This window comes from Cavia porcellus, unplaced genomic scaffold (genome assembly GCF_034190915.1).
Source record: "Cavia porcellus strain 051 isolate PalLab524CR breed Dunkin Hartley unplaced genomic scaffold, mCavPor4.1 scaffold_28, whole genome shotgun sequence".
Classification (NCBI taxonomy): domain Eukaryota; kingdom Metazoa; phylum Chordata; class Mammalia; order Rodentia; family Caviidae; genus Cavia; species Cavia porcellus.
Genome location: NW_026947511.1, coordinates 25,353,955 through 25,378,241, shown reverse-complemented (window position 1 = coordinate 25,378,241; position 24,287 = coordinate 25,353,955). Strand labels below are relative to the sequence as shown.

Sequence of the window (24,287 nt, the reverse complement as noted above, 5' to 3'; positions counted from 1 at the left end):
CCAGAAAAGGAATGGAATTTAAAATATTTTATATTTATTATGCTTAGTATTCTCAAAGTAGCCTTGATAAAATCTTTCTTTTTAATATTAATTTGGAAGTTAATAATTGCAAATAAATTCTTGCAAAACAAATTTTGAATATTAGAAAGTACATATCTAAGCAATAATTAGTTTATGAATTGTTTGTTTACTAGTGTTGTATGTTTCTATTAAAAGACAAAGAAAGATTACTGTTTTTTGTTTATTGACTTTGTGCAGTTTCGTATATAATAGATTTTATAGCAGGTGGAGTTCTTGCTTGTTCAAAAAGAATAACTTGGCTTTTTACATGTTTGTTGCACATAAAGGTTGCATTCATTTCAGAGCAGGTACATGCATATAACATATCTTGGTTTTCTGTAATTAAACTTAACTCATTGCTAACATTAATGTTTCTGATTTAGAAAATTCATTTGACTTTAGGTCATTCTTCAGTTTCTTCATGAAAAAAAAAAAGCATTCAATATCCATTCTTCTTGTTCTTTCCTCCTACTCAGATTTTTTTTGTCTTTTATATCTTGATATCTGTGAAACAAACTTGCTGGCATTACCAAGTGGCTGGTACAACTCTTCCTGTTACAGCTTTGTCACTGATATATTTACAGTCCAGTTTCAAGGGTACAAGAATAGAAGAGGAGAAAGGAGATGAGAAGGAGGAAGAGGAAGAGGAGATGGAGGAGGAGCAGGAAAAAGAAGGAGAAGGAGAAGGAGGAGAAGGGGAAGGGGAAGGAGGAGGAAAAAAAAAGGAGAAGGAGGAGGAGGAGGAGGATGAGGATGAGAAGGAGAAAGAAAGAAAGGAAGGACGGAAGAAAGAAGGCCCTAAAATCTTTAGGTTCTTAACAAAGTCTATACATTTTATTTATCCTTTGGTCTCTAAAATTCTTCTGTGGAGGTCAAATAATGATAAATTAACTGTTTAGTCCCAGTACATTTTTGTTTTGTTTTCAGCCTTACATACGTAAGGCAATAGAATTGATGTTCAATTTTTATTTTAATTGAAGAAAATAATATTTGATAAAATTATAGAATTAAAAAATCTGAATTTTGAAACGTTACTGTGATATGCCTATCACAGTTATGAAAGGTAGAGATAGCCAGAGAAGTTTACAACAAATGAAGTAATTTTCAGCGAAAGATCACTTCTATTATTTTTACCCCTTTATAATACTGTTTCCAACATATTAGAAATCACCCTGTGCATCTCAGGATGGCAATAAGATGATTGACGGCAATTGCAAGTAATTTAGCAATTCTCTGCTCTTAAAATAATGCACTTCAGCATTTGCTCTAACACTGGGGTATTCCACCCTTCAACTCAAATCAAATGTTAAGCTGCTGCTCTGAAGGTGTTAAGACAAACTTTCCTCATCTGTCAATCTTCAAAGAGTAATATGCTAAATGTGCTTAATTTATAATAATATATTCACTTTCTTTTAAGCTACATTTTTAAAATTATGTAATACATTTAGTCCCAGTACATCTGTATTTAAGAAAAAATAATCAGAGGCAGAACTACTAATGATTACTGTGTCTAATAACTAAACTCATTCCATCAGCAAATTCTTAAGGGGTACAAATGTAGGGAGTTTTATACAAAATATTTGGTGCTCTTATTTTTCCTTGAGGTTTTCAGGATCTATAGCTAGACTTAAAAACTCAAATAATTCTTGAAGATCCTCATTAAAACATGAATAACAACACAATACTTTTTTTTAAAAATGTGTTTAATGTGGCAATTACCCTACACTTTGATTTCCTTTTCTGGAATGCTTAGAATTCTGGATAGATGTTACTAGCTAGCATTTTGTGAAATATTCAGGGTAATGGGGAAATGGCACTATAGTGGAAAATTTGCAAGCCTTTCCTAATATTTTTATGCTTGTGTGTGTGTGTGTGTGTGTTTTGCAGGAGAGTGAGCACAAGACCTCATGTTTGCCCAAGCAGCCACTTAAGCCACCGAGCTGAGCCCCAGCCCTTTTATGCTGTTTTTAATTAGAGTAATTTCAAGATCATTTAATCATCATCTCAAATATTCTTACTATACACGTCTCTCATTAAGTCTAGCTGTGTGCTTTTTGCCGTGTAGTTCACTATTCATTTTTCACATTGTGTATACTCATGTTGGACTTTTATTTCTATCCCTGATCTTTTCTCTCTAATTCTTCACTGAACACTATGACTCTGATACCATTAACTAGTTGCAAATCATAACCACACAACTCTTTGTAATGCCAAACAAAAAATATATTTGAAAATCTGCAAATTTCAATCTTTTGTGCTGCATTTCAATCTTTTCTTCAAATAATAAAATAAATAGATAAGCAGATTTATCATTGTTCTACAGAACAACTGACCATTCAATTAGGGAGAGTGAATACATTTTGCATGAGCAAAATTCTCCAGCCAAAACTTACTTGGAACAATGTGGTTTGTCATAACTATGAGTTAATCTTGAAACAGGAATTACACTGATTAGGTAATTAATCTTAAATGAATGAGCATTGTTTTTTCATAAATTTCATTTCATTTTTTTAAAATGAGCAAAATTAGCACTGAAATTTGCAATTAAGCACCAATAGTGACTAAAGTTTAAACATTCATTATATATATGCTATATATGTATATATATATATATATATATATATATATATAATGAATGCTATATATAGCATATATATATAGCTGTACTTATTTAAAAAGTCTTATTGATACACTTGGAAAAGGATAGCAGTTTGATATCATATAAAGTATACATCTGTAGATAAAAAAAATTGTTGATCATCGTGTCTTCTACACTTAACACTTCAGTTACATGGGAGACATGGTGATGATTCACATATATTTTTTGTTGAGATGTGACTATTTCTCAATTTATTATAGGCTTTAAATTATACCTTCCAAAGTGAGTGCTACAAATTAAGTTTAAATTCTAGTGCACTTTTAATGAATGTTTTTCGTGTTTAACTTTTAAAATGTGACTGTTCTTGACATAGGTTAAATTGATAAAGTCTGAGGCTCTATAAATATTTCCATCTATGTTAATAACCTGTGGTTCAGATTTAAAAATAATTTATAGCTTGAGTCTTATAAAAACACTTCACTCATTCAAGATTCTTGTTAAGACAAAAACTGCATAGTCTGTAATGAGCATTAAATATACCTCCAATATTAAGTACCTCCAATAATAAGATAGCATTCTTACCAACAGATATATAGTTCATAGCCTACTAGGAAGATAATTTTATACATACATTATTAAAATATAGGAACAAACTGTAATGGAAGTATATAAATCATTTTATAGGAATATGTAACTACATGGAACCAGGTGTTTCTTGTAAGGAATGAGGAGTTCAGCATAGATTTCCTAAGAAAGGAACATTTTGAGTAGCATATTGAAAAAGCAGTAAGAGTTGACCGAGCAGACTAATAGATGTGCAGTGTATGTTAAGGTTCCAGTTTCCCCACAAGACAGAGACGTGGGAGAACATGGAGGATTCTGAGAGTCATAAAACACCTACTACTGAAGTATAAATAACCTGCAGATGAATGATTGGAGATAGTTATAAAAGTCTTCAGGGATCATATTCTATGGGAGTTTAATTTTAATCTGTATACATTAGGGGAAAAGTATAAAATAAAAAGTTGCATTATAAATGTAGCTTACCAAAAAATACTCAACACAGACACAAACTGGGAGAGAACTATAAAGATAAACAGGAAGAACAACACAGAGAGAGTTAATGTCATGTTCTGCAATACTGAGATATTTTTATCGTAATTGTTTTCTCTGTGTGCTTTTAAATAATAGAAGATTTAAAGATTTCAGGTGGAAATTCATGTGTTAAAGCCAGAACCCAAAATACTGATCTTTTAAATAGTTTTTTAAGTTGTTAAAATACTTTTGCCATGCTTACTATTACACCTATGTGTTCATCTCTCAGTACTGGTATGTGGGTGTATCATTTATAGAGAAGGAAATATTGTAATGTAATAACTGTACCTTGTCTTCATGCCTAAACATGCCAAGAGAAGAGGGGAGGTTTGGAAACACTTCAGAATAGGCAGTTTCTTCTAGGATTCATTAGCTTTGAAACAAGTTTTTAAACGTGTGTGTTTCTGTGCATGAAAAAATTTTTATCATTGCTATTTTATTTTCATTTTTGTGAAAACTGTCCCTAACATCTACCTATGTATCATTCAGTTCACAAGCAGAATTTAGTGGAATTCAAATCTAAGATAATGTGTAATCATTTGCCATGTTTCAATATAATTTTTTTATTTCATGTATGTTGCTCTTAAAGAATAAAAGGATAAACATAATATCTATTCTTTTTAAAATTAGCTTTCGATGTCTTCAGTGTGTGTATCTGAAATTAGAAGTTACAATTATATATATATATATATATATATATATATATATATGACATTATGTAATAGATTTGTGTGATCTAACAAGCATGTGTAACTAATTTAACCTGTTTACTTACAGAGAGCCATATTCTGGAAGATGTCAACAAGTGCATCATAGCTTTGAGAGACCAAGATGCTGAGAATTTAGACCGTGCTGCGGGTGCTATCAGAGGACGAGCAGCAAGAGTGGCTCATATCGTCACAGGTGAAATGGACAGTTATGAGCCAGGGGCCTACACTGAAGGCGTAATGCGAAATGTTAACTTCCTTACAAGCATGGGTAAGTCTCAGTACCCAATGACAGCTGCACTATTTGAAATTCAAATCTACATAATGATAAATGTCCATATACATGGAAAAAATTGTTTCAGCCATGTTTTGACATAGAGAACATTGATATACTATCTAATTGGTACGTATGTCTTTTGGTTATGTGACGTAAAATTTATCCTGTGAAGTAAATACATTCTTTGGTGAAAGAATCTTTTATTAATATATGCCTTATATAAGCTACCCATACACAGGAGAGACAATGAATGTTTATTAATGTCAATGTTATAAAGAGGTGCAGTTAGGCTAGAACAGTATTAAGTATGTAACAGTTTTCAGATCTTTTAGCTGAATCATCATTACCCTCAGGTTTTTCAACACATTGCCTAAATACAGAAAATCTGTCAGGTTTCTAGAGAAATGCTCTCTACCTTTATCTGCAGTTGTTTGCAAAATATTTTGTTCTTGCAAATAAATTTCTTTGATTGCTTAGAAAATATGTAACTAGGATTTTGTTTTGGTTGCAGCACCCAAGTCACTATTTTCTAAAATTGGACAGTGAATGCTTTGAATCATCAGTAAAATGACATTTTAAAAATATGATTGTTAATGTTCCTCTAAGAAAGTTACAGAAGTGTCAGGATTCATATGAATTCATAAACAATGAAGGTAGTCAAGAATGTTTTTATAGGTTATCAGGGCAGAACTCTGTCCTGTGAAAATCATTATGAATTTGTGAAATCCTCAGATGCACATTATTAACCTGCAATAATAAAGCAATAATATAGTTGTGATTCCTTTACTGATTGAAATTCCACATTTTAATTCTCCATCCAATAGGATCTTTCTAGGTGTTATGCAAGGGCATATTACATTTGGGGGATATATACTTTGTTTAGTGAAAAGAGTAGAAAAGACAAGGATGAAATAAGTTTTTAAATTTTATTTTATTTTTTGGTGAAGCTGTCTTTTGAGATGAACTAAGAGGAACATACAGTTTAATTATGTACACTGCAGACCAGTTCTGAGGAGCTATGCCACAAAGCAAATAGCAAGATTAGTTTTTAATTTTCCCAGGATGATGATACAGAAAATCATCCATGAATCTTGACACATTGTTTTCTCATTATAACAACATACTTCAAAATAATAAAATAATTAAAATGTCCTCAGGAATAACCGAGACATTATACCTGCAACACTTGTTATTAAACCAATATTTCTATTCTCAATCCTCAAAGTTACTGGTATCACAAACAGGGCAGATAGTGTTTGCTTTCTCACGTATGAAAATATAATGTATTTACTTGCTGAAGAATTGGATTGTGTTGTGGTTATTTAATATCTCATTCCTCTACTAGATGTAAGTGGTTCTTTCTAGTTTGCAGACATCAAGTATAGCGTTATCTGTGTCTAATTATTCTCTACCTTCTGAAAATGGAATTATAAGGAAAAATGCATTAAGGATTCTCCTTTTAGACAAATGAAAATGTACTTGTGTTGGTCACTGTTCTCTTATTGCTGAGATAAATTACCTGACACCTAAAATTAAGGAAGGAAAGGTTTGTGGAACTTTTGGTCCATAATCAGTTGGTTCCAAAGCAGGGTGGCATGATGAGTGGCAAAAGTTCAAGGTGACAGAAGACAGCAAAGCAACAAGAGCTAATGGGGACAGCAGCCTCATTTCCTGCATTACATGGTAAGCAGGCTCTCCACCCAGCGGGGATGTGCATTCACACCATCTCCATGCCCTCCTCTGGCAGGGGATGAGGATGTTTACAAAGTGAAGACCTGGCTTCCTGCTGAGTTACTTGGCTAAACTTTTATACTTCTCAATTTGACACAATGAATCTACTATTACAGTCCTGTAGAGAATAATAAATTGTAGCAGGGCTTTGATATCTTACATTTATATCTCTCTTTCATAACATATTATTATTAAAGTCTTGTAAGTACACTTAATTATCATAATGTCTGTATAAGGTGCCAAATTTAGTTTCGTCCTTCATAGGAGATTATATCTGCCATATACAAAGCAAGAAGTGAAAGTGAAATTCTATTCTGTTTCTAACTGATCTGAAATCAGAAAATAAAAATGAAAATTGTCTACTTTTTAAATATAAATTTGTTAAAAATGTATGATTTACAATGACTTTATCATATATGTAATCAATATGGCTACATTACTACAGTAAGGACAGGAGAAAAGTTCTTTAATAGTTCTATGTAATGTTAGTTAAAATTATTCCGATAAATTATGCCCTGCTAGCTCAAATAAAATACATAAAATAATCCTGAGCTATTCTATTTGAAATGTGTCTTATTATTAATATGGTCCTATAGCTTATGCATTCTTAATTTTGTGATTTTAGTTAATTTTGGTGCATCTTTGATTTTTAAAATAAATATCTAATCTGCATTTTCCCTAAAAAGCTTTCCTTAAACTTTATCAAAAACACATTTCACACACTAAGCAAAAAAGTAGATGCAAAACCTAATTAGATGAGGCTGATCTTAACCAAAGCTGAAAAAAGTGAGTGTTCCCTCTGCCAAAGAGATACTATCCATAAAATTACTTCTAACTACTTTATCCTCTAAATTAACTAATAGAGTATGTTCATCTTTTTTTCAAATCTGCTTCATCTCTTGGACTTATTTATAAATAATTATTGAATTACATAATAATAAACATGTGTTTTGTGTTATGAAGCCTTATAATTCATATTTAGCAAGAGAACGATTATTTATATGCTTTGTTTTTTCTTTTTGTTTCTTTTTCTTTTATATAATTCTCAGGTCCTAACCCCAGCTTCCTGAAATTGATTTAATGAGGAGTTATTGTGAATTGTTTTTATTCCTGAGACTTTCAAATCTTTACAAAATTTGCCTTAAAGTATTGTCATCAGAGATGAAACCTAAGCCATACTTATCTAAATCACCAAAGTGTTTTTGAAACATGTGGCCTTTTATTTCAATCAGACTTTGTAGCTCATCAGCACATTTTCAAGATTTGATGAACATCTATGTGTTTTCTTAGCGCTGGGAAACAAGGCTGTCTCATTGCATTTTAGGAATATACAGTGTGCGTACAAGTTAGCAATTGTTTTTTTAAGTGAAATGTAGTCAACTTTCGGAGCCCTGCATTTCTCTCAGAGGCATAAATATTGTAATCTCCATGTGAAATCTCTTATTTGTCCCAGTCTTTCCTGTCACTAATCTTCTCCACTTGTAAAGAATTCCTGATGGGGAAAGAAAACATATTGGCTTTTTTATTAAAAAACAAATCTTTGAAAATGTTATTTTATTAAACAACAAACTTCTGAAATTGAACAGCAAAGGCTTACAAATCTTATTATTAACATCAAATTTAATTGTATCATACAAGTTTAAAAGAAAGCTTAAATCAGAAGCAGACTGACGGTACATATTTTCTTGTGATTTATGGACTCCTTCAAATTCAGAAATTATCAGGCACAAAAGCATCTGTTGCAAACATCTAACCTCCACCTGGTTTTATTGTCAGCCAGGCTCACATCCAAAACACAGTAGGAATAGAACTGAATCTGATATGCTACCCACTGTCAATCAGATAATGATGGAATGTAAAGGTTCAATAATTAATAACTCTACAAAGCCCAGATTACAACTACTTTCCCAGATTTCTCTCCATAGCGTGTATAAAAATATAATTCCAAATTTTTCCTTAAAGGCAAATAAAAGTCAAAAAGTTGTGCAAGTCCATTCCTAAAATTTCATTATTCTAAACTTGTATTGTGTTCTAAAATTTTGCTATAGACTAGCTTCAATAGTAGATAGACTTGATTAATAGGATACTTAAATTAATAGACGATTACACTGAGAGACTTGATTAACACGTTACATTCCTTATGTTATATATCTGTATTACAAATTTAAATTGTTGTAGATAAACCCAAAAGGTTTTGAATCTAGCAGTTCTTGCTTTGTCTAGCTGAGCAGTGTTTGAAAATTAGTAGTTTGTATGTCAGATGTCGCTGAAAGACGTTTTACAGGTTCAGTACAATTTTCACTGGGGAACTGGCTGGAACTTAGTGCTGTACTCTCTTTGTTTGAGCCTGGGCAGTAGTCTTCACAACAGATGTCAGCCATTTGTTGCATTGTTCACTTAATTTACCTTCCTACTTTATTTTATCATTTTTCCCTAGTGTGAGCCAAAAGATACCTGGCACTCCATTAAGTTGATACTTTCAGAGTCATTCAAACACAAGCGGGATTGTTCCACCCTTTGGATCTCCTCCATCCTTTTCTAGTCATGTTGAAATTCCTACACTTGTTTCACTAATTAAATTATATCCATCTTTTAAGAAACAGCTTGTATGTTCTAGAAACTTTTCTTCATTCTCTTCGGAGACAGTAAATGCTTTCTGTTTTCAGGTACTTTGGTTTAAAGAATATGTCTCTCACAGTATTCCAAACAAATGTCTGTTGAAGAACTCTTCAGACATACTTGTATAGAAATGACTTGTTTTTAAAATAGAATGTAAGCTACAGGAGGAAAGCAATAGTGATACTTTTCTGACTACATTTCTTTCAGTTTATCCTTGTGTCTTAGGTTAGATTAAAAACTCAAAACAAAAACAAAAACAAATTCTCTCAAATAGAGCCTCTGGGGTGTTGGTAATTTTAATTCTGCAGTGGGAATGTTGTTTTCTACTTTAAATCCCTGTCAAAATATAATCATTCTTTAACAATTTCTCAAATGCCAGCACCTCTGCGAAGTGTTTCTGATTCTCTTTCACTTCGATTTAATTGTTTTATTATCTGTCGGGGAATGAGCTTATCCTCTATTTCATGTTTGTGTTTCTGCACTTTGAATCATAATTAAGCATTTATATGTACAGGTTTCTTCCTTTAAGTTACAATGTTTTACAAGGTAGACATCGTATTTACTTTTATCTTCCCCAGCTGCATCTCACATGTAAAGATATCGATCACTAAATCTTTCTCCAAACCCTGAATTTAAAGTTTATTACCAAATTGCACTTTGATATAGTGAAAGAATAAATTGTCATCCCAATTCATGACAAAAAATTAATTAACTTTTAAGCAGTATACTTTGTTAAAGCGATAGCAAAGGAAATGTTAAGATACATTACTGCATAGAGATAGGAAATATCCACTTTCAGAAAAGTTAAGGTCTAATTTTAACAACTTCCTCAGCAAACTTTTTTGAACAAAAGATCATGATTCTTGTGTATTCAATAACTCATAAGAACCATCATTGAACTATGTCTTTGAAAGCTCCCATTGAACCTAATTTATCTAAAGCTCTAAAAACAGCCACAAAACTTTCAAATACAAAAAACATTGTTGGCGAATTTTCCTCCCCTTGTAACTGCCAGAAATAGGATTCTGAATTGTGTACTTCCTTGCTGTTGGCTTCTGCATGAATCTGATATACCCTCTAAGACAACTAGGAGAGAACATTAACATAAGGCAACCATCTGCAGATTAGTCAGTTAACCTGGATAATTCAGTGTCTATCTAGTGATTGCATAGATGGAAGTTAAGTAACAACCTAGCCTCTCTCAAAAACAAGATTGGAAGTGCTTTTGTTCCCTCCTTGGGTCATATGTGAGTTGAAGAAAATGTGGCTAGTAGTATGTCTACGTGTAAGGCATATTTTATATTTTATTAGAACTGGATTTTTATACCACCAAGTCCACATAGGGAACTGAAGATCCTCCTTACATTTCTAGATAAGTAAACAGAAATATAATTTTATAAGAAAAGAAAGTACTAAACCCAAACAGGCAAACCCAGAAACCCCATATATAGGCACCACAATCACAGTCATTTTGAAGAACATCTGTTTTAGGGTCTATTCCAGCCCACATGGAATATTTAGTGTTAGTCATGACATCATACTGTTATGACACTGAACCTCACAGATGGTACATTTGTTTTGCATAACATTCCAGATATTTCTAACACAAGAATAAATCTTAAAATATACCTGCTTTGGTTTCATTTGCTTTAACTTCTATGTCCAGAGCAAAAGTATCCTGCTAGCATGATGTAAACACTGTACCTACACTTGGCTTTCAGCATATGGCGGGCCAAGTACCTGCCCATGAGCTTCAGGGGAGATAGTGCCCTGCCTCCCACTGATTCACACTGGCAGATCCCCCAGCACAGGGGCTTTAGAGTTTGAGTGAAGAGGTGGTGGTGATATAATGCAGATGATTATCACCAAGTACATTGAGCTGTATAGGAGAGATTAACCATTGGTTTTATCAATCTGGTGGCGGTCATCACCAAGAAGTGGCATAACTTGTACTCTTCACGGCATTTGATTAGGAGCATTGGCCTTGAAGAGCTTGTAACAAACTCCGGTCCTTCTAATGGTTTATGAAATTTTTAACACATACTTTATGTCTAGTATATTTATGATACAACTCAAATTAGGTATATTCTAGGGATGATGTATCATAGTAGAATATATGATGTGAATATGATTCATTGCCAAGGTAATCTTTTAGAAGATAGTGTGTGCATTGCTGTTTTTATGAAACTTAAGTGAATCCATGAGGTTTTGGAAAAAGCAGTAAATTATATCCTTCTGTGGTTTTGTTATGTCATCTCTGTCTCTGTCTCTGACTCTGTCTCTCTGTCTCTGTCTCTGTCTCTGTCTCTGTCTCTGTCTCTCTCTCTCTGTCTCTTTCTCTCTTTCTATAATAATGACAGAAAAATAGATGTGCTTCTATTATTTTCAAGTATACACTGATACTGGATCAAAAATGCCATTTTAAAAAATTCAAATCAGTGAGGATTTTTACTTCATTATTTTTAAAATCACTAAGTACTAGGTATTCTTTGCACACGCCAGTACCTTCTAAAAACCATAGTGTTTGCTTTACTATTTGGTGCATTCCTGTAATACTCAGGACGCTGAAAACAGAAGGAGCTGAGAATTTGTGGCCAGCCTTAGCTACAAAGTGAATTCAAGGTCAGCTGGAACTGCGTAGTGAAGTCTGTCTGACAAACAAACAAGCAAGAAAACAAAAAACGCATACAAAAAACAGCAGGTATTAGCAGTCTGCGCTCATCCCGACTTCCTCAGAGCTAAGGAGACCTGTATTTCAGCGCCTCACTAACCCACTAGCACACTGCAAGCCGTAGCACAGGTGGTGGGAAGCTGAAGGGGAGACGATTATCAATGGCTAATCCAAGAATTAAATCTCTTCATAAGAGTAATATATTTTATAAACTAAAACACAGAATATTTTTTGAACATGCAGACAATATTTGGTAGAAATTTCCTTCCTTTCACTCCATTTTGAAAACTCGGTTGATGATACTAATAAAATATCTCCTTTTAGTTGTTCTATTTCAAGTATTAGTAATCTTCAGATGCAAAGATAATTAATTTTATATTGGAGAATGAATTTTACATATAGTCTGGAAAGTCTGATTGTATATTTATTCCAGTGTGAGCTGGAAAATGTAAGCCAGTAAAACTTTTGTACACTTATCTGTATAACTGAATTCATGATTCAAGGTTACTGATTCTGTGACTCAAACTGAGGTACTGTGTCTCTTATATTTTCTTTCCTTTGACTTTAAAAAGAGAATAAATCATGTGAAGTCAAGCGTGTAAATTGGATTCCATTTCCCTTGGTGGTAAATAATTGTTGTAGACAGCAGAATTTAATTGGCTATGTTTTTAGCCATTTGATTTTCAGGTTCTTCTTCCCAACAATGTCTTTCATGTTAGTTTTTCTGGAGCTCCTCAGCTGTAGCCCTGATTGGGTGGAAATGGTCACAAAGAATGTAATTATATTGTCAAGTTTCAAGATAAGTGCAAGTTTACTAAGTGAAGGATTCAGCATTCCTAAACTGAGTGTATCTGTACCTTTGCCAAAATAAGATGTATTGCAGCTCTGCTATCAGGCTTCGTAGTTATGAGAGTGAAGGAGAGAGTCCAAGCGACTATAAGAAAAACCAATAAACGGTTTAACATTTGCAAATTCAGCAGTATCAAGATTTATTAATATACGTGAAAATTTTATTTAATGTAGTTAATAAATAATTTATCATGGCTGGATGATTTAAACATTATGTATTTCCCTTTCACTTGGAGCAAACATGTGAGATGCTCAATACATGAAGAAGAGATTTCACTGAAGGTAGAAAACATATTTGAAATAATAGCCACAATAGAAGCAATAGAGCAAGTAGACACCAAATAGGTGCTTAATTAATCAACTTGGAGAGATAAAAATAATTCAAGGAAATCCAGAGATTTGCAACTAAAAGCACTAGCCACTATATGCCATCTTAATTTTCATTGTAATATACTTTCACTTAACAAATGTTGTAGATCATGCTGATTTCCAGCTTCCATTTTTATCAATAAAAGAAAAAAGTATTATTGCTCAACAATTCTATACAATAGGCAAGGATCTGCCAAGAGATTTCTTTTCCTGAAATGGATTAGTAACCTAGTGATATCTTGAAAAATATAATATATTCTGGTGATCATCTACCATTTAATTTTACTGTCTGCCAAAATCTGGAGCAGTTAAAGTAAAGTGAAAAATTTATATTATAAAATTTCTCTACTGATATAGGGTTTTTAAAAGTATCAATTATTATAAACACTGCTGGCAGTATTTTTTTAAGATTTCAGATATTTTCAAGTCTAGTGTCAAATCTAAGTTATAGCGATTTAAGAAATATTATTCATATGCTTTTTCACTGACCTCTAAATTTCTAGATAACTAGAAATAAAATTTGGTACCTAAAGAAGCAGTATGTTAAGTACAATTATTTTCTCCCTGTCTTCTCAGCCTAATTTATTTGTTCTTCTTTCTATCAACTATTTGTACTTTTAAGTATTTCTTAATATTCTTCATTGTTATTTAATGTTAATGTGTCATTATTGATTATGTTTATAGTTTTATCTGTTCTGTCACAGTTAGAATCAGACAACTTGAGTCCAGAGACTAAAAATGTAAGTTTTTTCTTGGTCTCTATAATTAAAAATCTAGCAAGATGCCAAAATAAAAAGATGTATTTTTGCTCTAAGGGAGCTTCTTCTTAAAAATAATGGTAAAAGAATATAAAGAAACTTACAATGACACGCAAAAGCATATGATCAGAGATAACTAATGAAAAATATTCAAAACAGAGAAAGTAGCTGGCAATAGGCGCATATATGAAGGAAAGCCGCAAAAGCCTCAGTCTAGAATGTTCTGAAGAGTCTACTGAGGAGATCTGAGTTCAGCCTTGACTTGCAAACTTCATATCAGCAACACTCAACTCCATAATATAATGAGGTAATGACTTCACATTTCATGAGAAAATTAATCTGAGCTTAAAATGTTGCTGTGGTTGGGACGTGCCTTTGCATTAAGTGTGATGATGTTAAAAAGAGATGAAACTTCAGAAGGTGTGGCCTAGTTGAAAGTCCAGTGGTAATGAGAACATTTCCTCAAGAGTGGGAGAAGGACCTTGAGCTCTCTGACTCTGTTTTTGACAGAGTGCATGCAATGATTTTTACCAAATCTGCTCCATTGCTAGTACTTTGTGCTTGAATATCAGAATTGTCACTTAATTGTTCCTCTTCTTTATAATGTACCTAGTCTCAGCTATTTTGCTTAGAAGTTAAAAACAGACAAGCACAAATCCTATAGTCATTCAACTAATGTGGCAAGACAAAATAACTTTTAAATGTATAAGAACTCACAAAATTTAACTTGCACAGATGCTTTTTAGAAATGACTTGAAAATGTGCACAAATGAAACAAAAGATGACAGAAATAGGAATAGTAAAAAATAGAAACAGTAGATTTGTCTCAGGGATGTAATGAATATGAAAACAAGATGACTGATAATTATGTCTAGAAAACAATTGCTCTAGATGAGAGCACACAATCAGTGCACTCCAAGAAAGAAATCATTTTGGAAGGAGCCTAGAATAGATTCAGACAAACACAATCACTAAATTAGTAACATGATACAGAAATTAATTCAGCTTCCTCACTAACTATGTGAATATACCAGTCCTGAATTTATTAATGTGATTTAGAATTCAAAAATCTTACTATATTACCCTAAAACTTTAACATCTGATTGCACTGATATTAGATTATATAATGTGTTCTACTGCTTGGCTCCAGTAAAGATGAATTCATTCTTTAGTCATTCTTAATATTTAAAGCTTAAATGAACTTGGTGACATCCATATTCAGTTTGATTACATTGTTTAGAGATATAGGTCAGTGTTTTATACCTGATTCAAACAGTTATATAGATTGAACTGGCTATCTGATCTTAGGGCATGAAAAGATCCTGCTGAAATTATTTCCCTGAACTCAAAAAACCAAAATTTGTTACATACCCCTCAATAGTTCACAATCTTAAGAAACTGCATCTTGTGAAAGGACTCTGGGTAGATGGGCCTGTGGGTTTCCAAGGCCTTAATGCATCCTTCACATTTTTCTCCTTTTTAAGTATAGTCTTTTCTGAATAAGTCCTGCAAGAATGGGTTTTATGCAACTTTGCAAGCCATTTTACTTACCTAACATAATGTAATTGTTGTAATCATAACATTTATTTTACAGAACTATGTGAAAAATCAAAAGGCATACACACACACACACACACACACACACACACACAGAGACACACTCTGTCTTAATCAAACATGGCAAGTTAAAGGATTGTTGTTAAAGTTTTTGGTTTCATTTATTTCCTTTTTTAATAATCAATAGGTTTTTGTAATTAATCTTTATCTGGGCTATTATAAATAAAGTTATAGACTAGTTAACTTATTATCATCCTTCAATATATTGTATACACTTTGGGAGCTCAGGGAGACCAGATGGGTGTCTAATAAAGTTCTCCTCTTCACAGATGTTGTCTATCAAATACACTCATACTGTGGATGGGAAAACCAAGCTCCATGCAAATGTCTTTTATCAAGGTGTTAATCCCATAAGAAAATCTCTATCTCCTAAAAGCAGTATGTCTTATTGCCACCCTACCAGTGATTAGTTTTCAATATATTAATTTTGGAAGAACACATTCAGAACACTCCATAGATGTTATGTACTCAAAATTACTGGATGCTATTACTATTCTTGGAGGACTTTTCAAGCTCTAAAAACTTAGTGACTAAAATTTCATTTCATTTAGAATAGCTGAGCGTTTGGGAGGGGTACTAACAGTGAATGTGCAAATCTTTTTCATGAAGAGTGTCTCAACCTTTTAAGGAGTATTTCTTAAAATAATGTGATCCATCCACTGAATTATTTTTCATTAACCTATGTCCTTAAAAATTTAGAACTGCAAAAGATCTTATCCTTCCAATAATTAACTTATCTATGGCTGCATAGGAAATTTGCCTAAAATTTAGCAAATTTGGACAGCAAATATTTATTTTCTCATAAGTTCTGAGGGTCAAGAATTTGACAGCTGCGCATCCAGTTGATTATGGTTAAGTATTTCTGCCGAGGTTTCAGGGGATCTATTGGCCTGAATTCACTTGGGGATGAAGAATCTGCTTCACAAGTCATTAATACGATGGTAGGGAGGAGGTTCCTCTTCCATGCCACACCGGTGCCTTCATCTGCCACCAGTCTGTCTCACAACATGGTACTTGCCTTCTTCTGAATGAGGAAATTCGTGAAAAAGACGAGAGGACAAGAAAGAGACTAAGATAGAAACCACTATCTTTTTATCATTTTTGAAGTGTCAAATCATCTCTTTTGCTACACAACATACTACAGTGAATTATAAAATTTAAAGTTTTGCTGTTTTACTTAGAGGGAGGGTGTGGATAGGTCACGAATATCAGGAGGCAGAGGAAATGGGACCATCTTACTGAATGCTCACCACAAGTTCTACATGGTTTATGCACAATATGTTCTTATGTAATCAAATCTACATTTTCAGATGCATGTGTCTTTCATATTTTTTTCTATTTTCTTATTTGTCATCTAATATTGGAAACATAATCAAGGAGCTGTCATATCATAGATACTCAGAAGACATACATTAAGTGGATGAATAAATAATGCAATGCACATCTCACCCACCAGGGACTCAATAAGTTTGATTGAATGACAGTACAAAACACTGTGGAAGAAGAAATTTTCTCTATTAGTTCTCTACATTACTAATTCATGCTAGGTTGTTTTACAGTCCTAGTAGATATCAGTTCACAAACAGTGCTCCAAGTATCAAATTTTGTGCTGTAGTCATATAGAGCAAGCTTTCGATCAGGGATCTGAAAAACCAAGCTTTATGATTATGCAATAATCTTAATAATCATGTTACTATAATAATAATCATAATCATGCAAACAATATGGCACTCATATACATAACAATATAATCATGATTATAATAATAATCATAATCATGCAAACAATATGGCGCTCATATACAGAAGAGCACATATACAGGAGTCTTTCAGTATTTCTATGCAGATCATTTTCTTTACCTCTGACTTTTAAAATCTGAGGTTTTTTTTTTTTTTTTTTTTTTTTGTCTTTTTACTTTTTATCGGTACCAGGGATCGAACTCACGACTGCCTGCTTGCAAGGCAGGCATTTATGCCACTGAGCTAAATCCCCAGCCCCAAATCTGAGTTATTTTTCTACATGCTAAATTAGTCATGTACACTGATACATTTGCTGTCTTGATGTTTTCAAATTTTCAGTATTGTATCTATTTAATAGCTGAAGAAGAAACTTCAAAATAAAAAAAAAAAGTTTTGTTTTTGTCATTTTATGGAATGCATTCCACTTCATGCATTCTTCATTTTTGAGCCATTATTGCATTGTCCATATTTTAAATGTTTCTTTTTTTGGGGTGCTATTGCTGTAATGTCCATAAATTACCTATTTTGGAAAACAAAACAAAATAAAAAAATATACGCATATTGGTTTTGTAAAAGAAAGTTAAACATATCAATATTAGAAATGTAGTTTTCCATGTTTTAATAGGCAACCAATATCTCTAGACATTATAAACAAATTTAGATTAAAATTTTAGCTCTAGTATTTATCAACAATATGAGTTAGGCAAATTATTTATACAGTTTAAGCCTTATATTTGTTACTTATAAAACACTGGCAATAAAATTTATCTCAGAGTTTTTGTGAAGATTTCCATTTAATTTTGTCAACAGAACCCTTGAATTGTCTCCTGTATAGTCTAATATCAAAATGTTGGCAGATATTAATATTATTTTAATAATGTTGTTAGCTCTATATGTTATATAATAGTAATTTGTGGTTAAGTGTTCATGTGATTCATTTTCCAATTAAAGTGGAAAATATATGCACAGATAAAAAACTTAATTACAGAATACAATAAATACTGCAGTATATGTTCTAGTTCTTGTAGTTTCATCTACTTTTTGCTTTCACTTCCAGAAATGCTTCTTGTTTTCTAATTTTGATTTTCCCAACATCTTAGTTCTAGTTGCCATAAGACGAGTAATCCATACAGTGCTAAAACCATAGGCTGTATTATTTAAACAATAGGAATTTATGCATCACAGACCTGGAGACTAGAACTCTTAAGTTCAAGGTGCCAGCACTGAAGGTTCCTCCTAAAGGAGGCTTCTTGTTGGTAGACAGCTTCTTTTTGCTGTGCCCCCACTTACTAGAGAGCAGAGGGAAGGAAAACAAGTTTTCTCTGATGTCTCTTCTTGTGCACTATGTGTGTGATAAAGGGACTGTCTTCATGACCTAATTATAACCAAAATCTTATCTACAAGTAAGATCACATTGGGGATTAGGGACATGAATTTTTGAGGGCATATTCTGTTCACAAACCCAAGTTCATCATTTTGTGACCTTTGATCAAAACAAAATCATTTTAAAAAGAAAACAGTTTAAATTTTCAAATTATAAACATCATATAAAGCAGAAAAGATTATTTGAGCTTTAGCAGCTTCATAATATTTAAAAAACATCATTGCTGCTACATGTGCTTAAGGAATACAATTAAAGAAGAAATCATGTATTTTATACCAAAAGAAAAGTAGTGTAAGACTAAATATTGTGATCTAGCTGAGTTTATGGTGTCTGTAGTCATTTTGATGACCTATAACTCAAGTATTTTTAATGTGTAAAGCAATATGAGAACCTCTTTATAATTCACTCACTTAGAAATAAACATTTTCCACAATTCAATGAGAATTAGCAAAAAATATTTGGAGGGTTCTTTGAAAGCTTACAATTTATCAAACTGACTTGCAGTACTTTTGTATACTTCTGTGCTGTTTCTTGGCTTACAATTACTTAAGCAAGACAAAGGACTTCCAACTTTTTATGAAGACTGCATACTATCACACAAATCCCATATGATATCACAAGAGCTCATAAAGCCTAAAAAGCATATACCCAGTGCAATGATGGAAAAGTATCTAAAACGTAATTACAAAGAAGTAAAAGGGTAGAGGTGAATCACAAAGGTTGATGACCGAAGAGACTACTCTCATTTCAAGACTGGTTAAAGTGCTGTATTCTAAAAATACACCTCAGAAAAGCTTTTATATCCTACTTAAATGACACACAGTTGTCTAAAACATTCAATATAATCTTATTTTACACCAGTTCCTCACTTTGGAATCAAATTTTATGAAAACATTTTATTCAGTTGTTACACTCATCTGGGTTTTTTGTTCAGTAATGCAGAACCTCAAATTCCCACGACAATGGAGGCATAAAAGTGATTGGATATGACCGAGTACTCTAGTTATGCCTTCCCTTCATTACTGCAAGATCAGAAAAACTGTATTTTCAATGTTTAGATATTAAAGGATGCAAACTAAGTATTATAAGGAATGGAAAATTGACTAACAATCTTTCTGATTTTTAATCATTTTAATGTACACTTGCAGTTTTTAAAATACTATGTTACATACAGTAAGAGGACACTCAAAATCACATATAATTAAATCACAGGTAGGATATTATTTTAATTGGTTTCTGTCAAGCTACATAAATGTACAAGCACTTGACCTACTGAATACTGAATGAATAGGAAATAATTGATCCTCTTTTGAAGAAATACATTGGGGGGAGTGACATATAAGAACCCTATATCTTGTAGTTGATGTTATTGTCTATGATCTGACTAAATCCACAAATTAGGATAGATAAACTGAATATATCAGTAAAAACTTGAGCTAAATCTTTAAGTAACAAGTTCTGGAGTGTATTTCACTAGTATGATGCTGAGCCCTTACCTAGCATGTGTAAATGCCCAGCACCTTTCCCTCATAAGTATGTGTGTGTTTATATGTAAGAAACCAATTTATTAGCATTATCACTTAATTATTTGAGACTATTATTTCCTGATATCTCCAGGTATTTATTAGGTCTATTTTTGTGGTCTTTGATTTTTCTTTTGCACCATTATGAAATGAGAAGTTAACCGAGTCATAAATTCCATCTACATACCTTTGTCTCTATCCAAAGTAAAAGGAAAAACACCAGGCTGAAATCCTGGAATGTAAGTTCTGTTCCTTTTTTGCTAGTTCCTATTTATCGCATTTATCTGTAAAGAGCCTGTAAAACTGTCTCCAGCTTTTCAATATGTAAGTGTCTGAATGTATGTTATCTTTCTGCTATTTTAGAATCAGAATATAATTAAAGTTTGGTTTGTTTTCTTCTCCTTCAAAACTTATTTTGTATTTACTACTGATTATTGAACTAAATTAAGTGGAAAGAGTAGAGCATGATTCAAGTCTTCCAAGTGTCTAACTGTGGTTGAGCAATTTTAAATAGAAAGATGACTTTATGATAGAAAACAAGAATACATTTAACAGTAATATGAATAAACAAAAAAATGGAACAGGTTAGAAAATAATGAATGCATGTTTTATATAAGGATCTAAACATTATTTAAATTAAAAATTAAAGTAAAGTTGACATCAGGGAACATTAAGATCATTGTATTATGTTGCATGTAGAGACAATTAAGAGTGTACTAAATCTTTTTTTTTAGTCTTTAAAAATTTCATTTTAAAGAGATTAAGGAAAAAGAGGACAGAACAAAGAAGATCAGAACAGAACAATGTAAGCAACACAACACCCTACCACAACACAACTGGATATTAACAGTAGCTACCATAATGTCTCTTTCTTTGAAATAGTTGAGCATATCTTCACAGACAATAGTATCAAACATAACAAAATAATATAAAACCATTCAAGAGAATGAAAGTATTATAGGGCATTCAAAATCAAATAACAGAAAAGAAACAATGGCTACTCTATTATCTCATTTTTCTGTAAAAATTTATTTATACTATCAAACATAATAAAACCCAATTAGATACAACATGATAGAGCCAATGGAAAGACAGGAACTAAAGCATGGTAGGGCTTCAAAGCAAGATGATATTTAATCAGCAATGGCTGCCATAATGTCTTGTTTTCTTCAAAATAGCTGTTCATACCATCAAACATAATAAAATCAAACAAAACAGAATAAGACCATTCCAACTAATAAACAAAAACATTATAAGGCTTCAGAGAATATAATGGGGAATCATGATTACCATAAAATCTTATGTACTCTAACCCTTTCTTACACTAGGGAGACTATACGGGATTTATACATGTGAGTTTGATTTATTTCACTTATGAGTATGGAATCAAGTTATGTCATTTATTTATAAACATATCAATGTGATCATTCTTATAGCTGAGTAGTACTCCTTTATAGAAAAATATGAAAACTTTATTTTTATCCATTTCTCAGTTGATGGACACGACACTTAGGTTCTAAGATCTGGCTATTACAAATTGTGCTAATATAAACATGGGTGCACATATATCACTGTAGTATGATGTTTTCAGTTCTTCTGGGACTTGCTTAGAAGAGGAATAGCTGGGTCAAATGGGACTTCCAATCCAAGCTTTTACAGGAATCTGCAGACTGATTTTCACAGTGGTTGCATCAGTCTACATTCCCACCAACAGTGCAGGAGAGTTCCTTTTTCCCCACAGCCTTTCCAGCATTTGTTGGTGGTTTTCTTGATCCTGGCCATTCTTTCTGGAGTGAGATGGAATCTCAATGTTGTTGTAATTCGCATTTCTCTAATGAATAATGATGATGAACATTTTTCATCTCTATTTGCCATTTGTATTCCTACATCTGAGAACTGTGTATTCATCTCAGATGGCCATTTTTGGATTGGATCTTTGAATTTTGGGGGCCTGATTTTTTAAATTTTTTATATGTTGTAGATAGAAGTCCTTTGTGAGAGGGATTGTTCTTTAAGATTTTTTTCCCAGTTTGCTGTTTTTCTTTTCACTATGCTGGAGATTCCTTTCGACATGCAGAAACTTATTAATAAGACATTATCCCAGTTATTGATTCTGGGAAGTATTTCCCATGTGGTTTCCTGTTCATGAATTCTCTGTCCACCCCTATGTCTTCAAGATTTTTACCTAATTTGATTTCCAACAGATTTAGTGTTGCTGTTTTAATTTTCAGATCTTTGCACTAACTCTTTTGATGGAGAAGTTACTTCACATTATTCAAATGTTTCAAAATCATCTTTCAGTACTGAATTCTTGTCGGAAAAGTTACAGAGAGTGGACTTTCCTAATAAGAAATTTATGTTATCAATCAATCCTAAATAATCCTGGATAACTTGTATGTAGCTCCATCCCCAGTTAGAATTAACCAAGTGTACCTTTTCCTGACTCTTCCAATGATGCCAGCTGCTGTTTTGAATGTAATCCAGGAAGTTAAATCCTGGGAGATGAGCAAAATAATCAATAGTATACAGGAAAAGAAATCAGGACCTGAAAAATGACCTACACATTTGGAAGATACCTAAACTCTCCTTTTTCTTCTTCATATTTCTTAACTTAGATATTTGGACATCCTGATTTGGAGAACTGTGTCTCAATTACTAATAAAAATGCTACAAGAGAAATCTTTCTTAGGCTAGAAGACAGACAGGAGGAAGTAAGGATATGGAATGAAACTGATTTAATTGCTTCAACACTGAGAGAAGCACATCAGCTCCCAGGGTAGTGGCAGCAACACAGAAAGTATCCCTAATGACTGAGCAAGAGAAACTAGAAAATGTAACTGATCAACATTAGGAATGAAAGGGAAGTCAGTGTAAGACAATCACATTAAAAATATAACAAAAATGCAATTTTATCCCCTCTGCTATTTTAGAACCAAAATATAATTAAGGTTAAAACTTGATTTACTTGGGTTGTTTTCCAGATTAAAATATAGTATTTACTGACTGTAGGTACAGCAGTAAGCTATGCTGAAAAGGAGAATATAATCCAAATCTTCTGAGGTTGAGACATTGTTAAATAGCTGGATCATTCCATAATACAAGAGAATGATATACTGAGGAAAAAAACTAGTTTATGTAAGATTAGTGAATAATGAATAATAACTATATAATAATGAATAATTATAATGAGCCTATAATAGTTATAAACATGCATGTGATAAAATATGTGAAATTGAACTATTCCTTGAATAACAAATTTAAAAGTTATAATAAGGGCCAAGGCTTAGCTCAGTGGCTTAAGCACCTGCCTGGAAAGTGCAAAGCTGTGAATTCGATCCCTGGTACAAAAAATAAATAAATTAAATATACAAATGAATAAATAAAAGTCATTGAGCAGATAACAGTAAGTATTGGGAGAGAATATGGAGAAACTGGATTTCGTACACTACTGATGGGAATGTGAAATGGTGCTTCATGTTTGAAAACAGTAACTGTTTTCAAACAGTTAATCATATGAATTGCTATATGATCCAGCAATTCCATTTCTAAGTTTACACCTTAAGAAATAGAAACATATGGCAGACAAAAAAATTGTGCATGAATTCTCTTAAAAGCATTAATCATAATAGCTCAAAATGAAAACAGTCAAAATGGGAATCAAATGATGAATGCATAAATAAAATGTGTTCCGTCAATACAATGGAATATAATTTGGCAATAAAAAGAAATGAAGTACTGCAGAACATATGAACCTTGAAAACATTATGCTAAGTGAAAGAAGACAGTCATACACTACATGTGGTACAATTCTGTTAATATAAAATGTCAGAATAGTGGTTTCTTAGAGGAACTATTAAGATACTAAGATCAGGGGGGATCTTGAGATAACAGTTTAGGGGTGCAGAGTTTCTTTCTGGAATAATGAAATACTTTTTAAAATTTATTACTGAGGATCAAACTTATGACCTTGTACTTGCCAGGTAGATACTTACGCCACTGAGCTAAATTCCCAACTCTACATTCTCAAATTGATTGTGGTGATGGGCACAGAATTTTGTACATATACTAAAAGACACCATGTGGCACATTATAAGAGGATGTATTATGTGTGAATTAATTAGAACAAAATTGTTGAAAAAAGTCAATGAGGAATATAGCATCTTAATGCCTATATCTGTTAAATAAATTTAATTTTAGATAGTTTCATAGGTTAATTCTCATGAACAAAAAGAAATTTAAGAACAAATAACCTTAGTTATAGTACCAGAAGATTAAAAACATTGAATATA

The 24,287-nt window shown here is 32.4% G+C and overlaps 1 protein-coding gene across 8 annotated transcripts in view; it reads left to right on the top strand.

Annotated features, from left to right (window-relative positions):
- Positions 1–24,287, top strand: part of Ctnna3 (catenin alpha 3) — a 1,637,747-nt gene that overhangs the window by 1,234,342 nt on the left and 379,118 nt on the right. For all 8 annotated transcript variants that reach the window (XM_063239556.1, XM_063239557.1, XM_063239560.1 and 5 more), the window contains one exon: positions 4,532–4,732. In XM_063239556.1, coding sequence (XP_063095626.1) covers positions 4,532–4,732 — 201 coding nt within the window. The remainder of the gene's footprint in view (positions 1–4,531; positions 4,733–24,287) is intronic.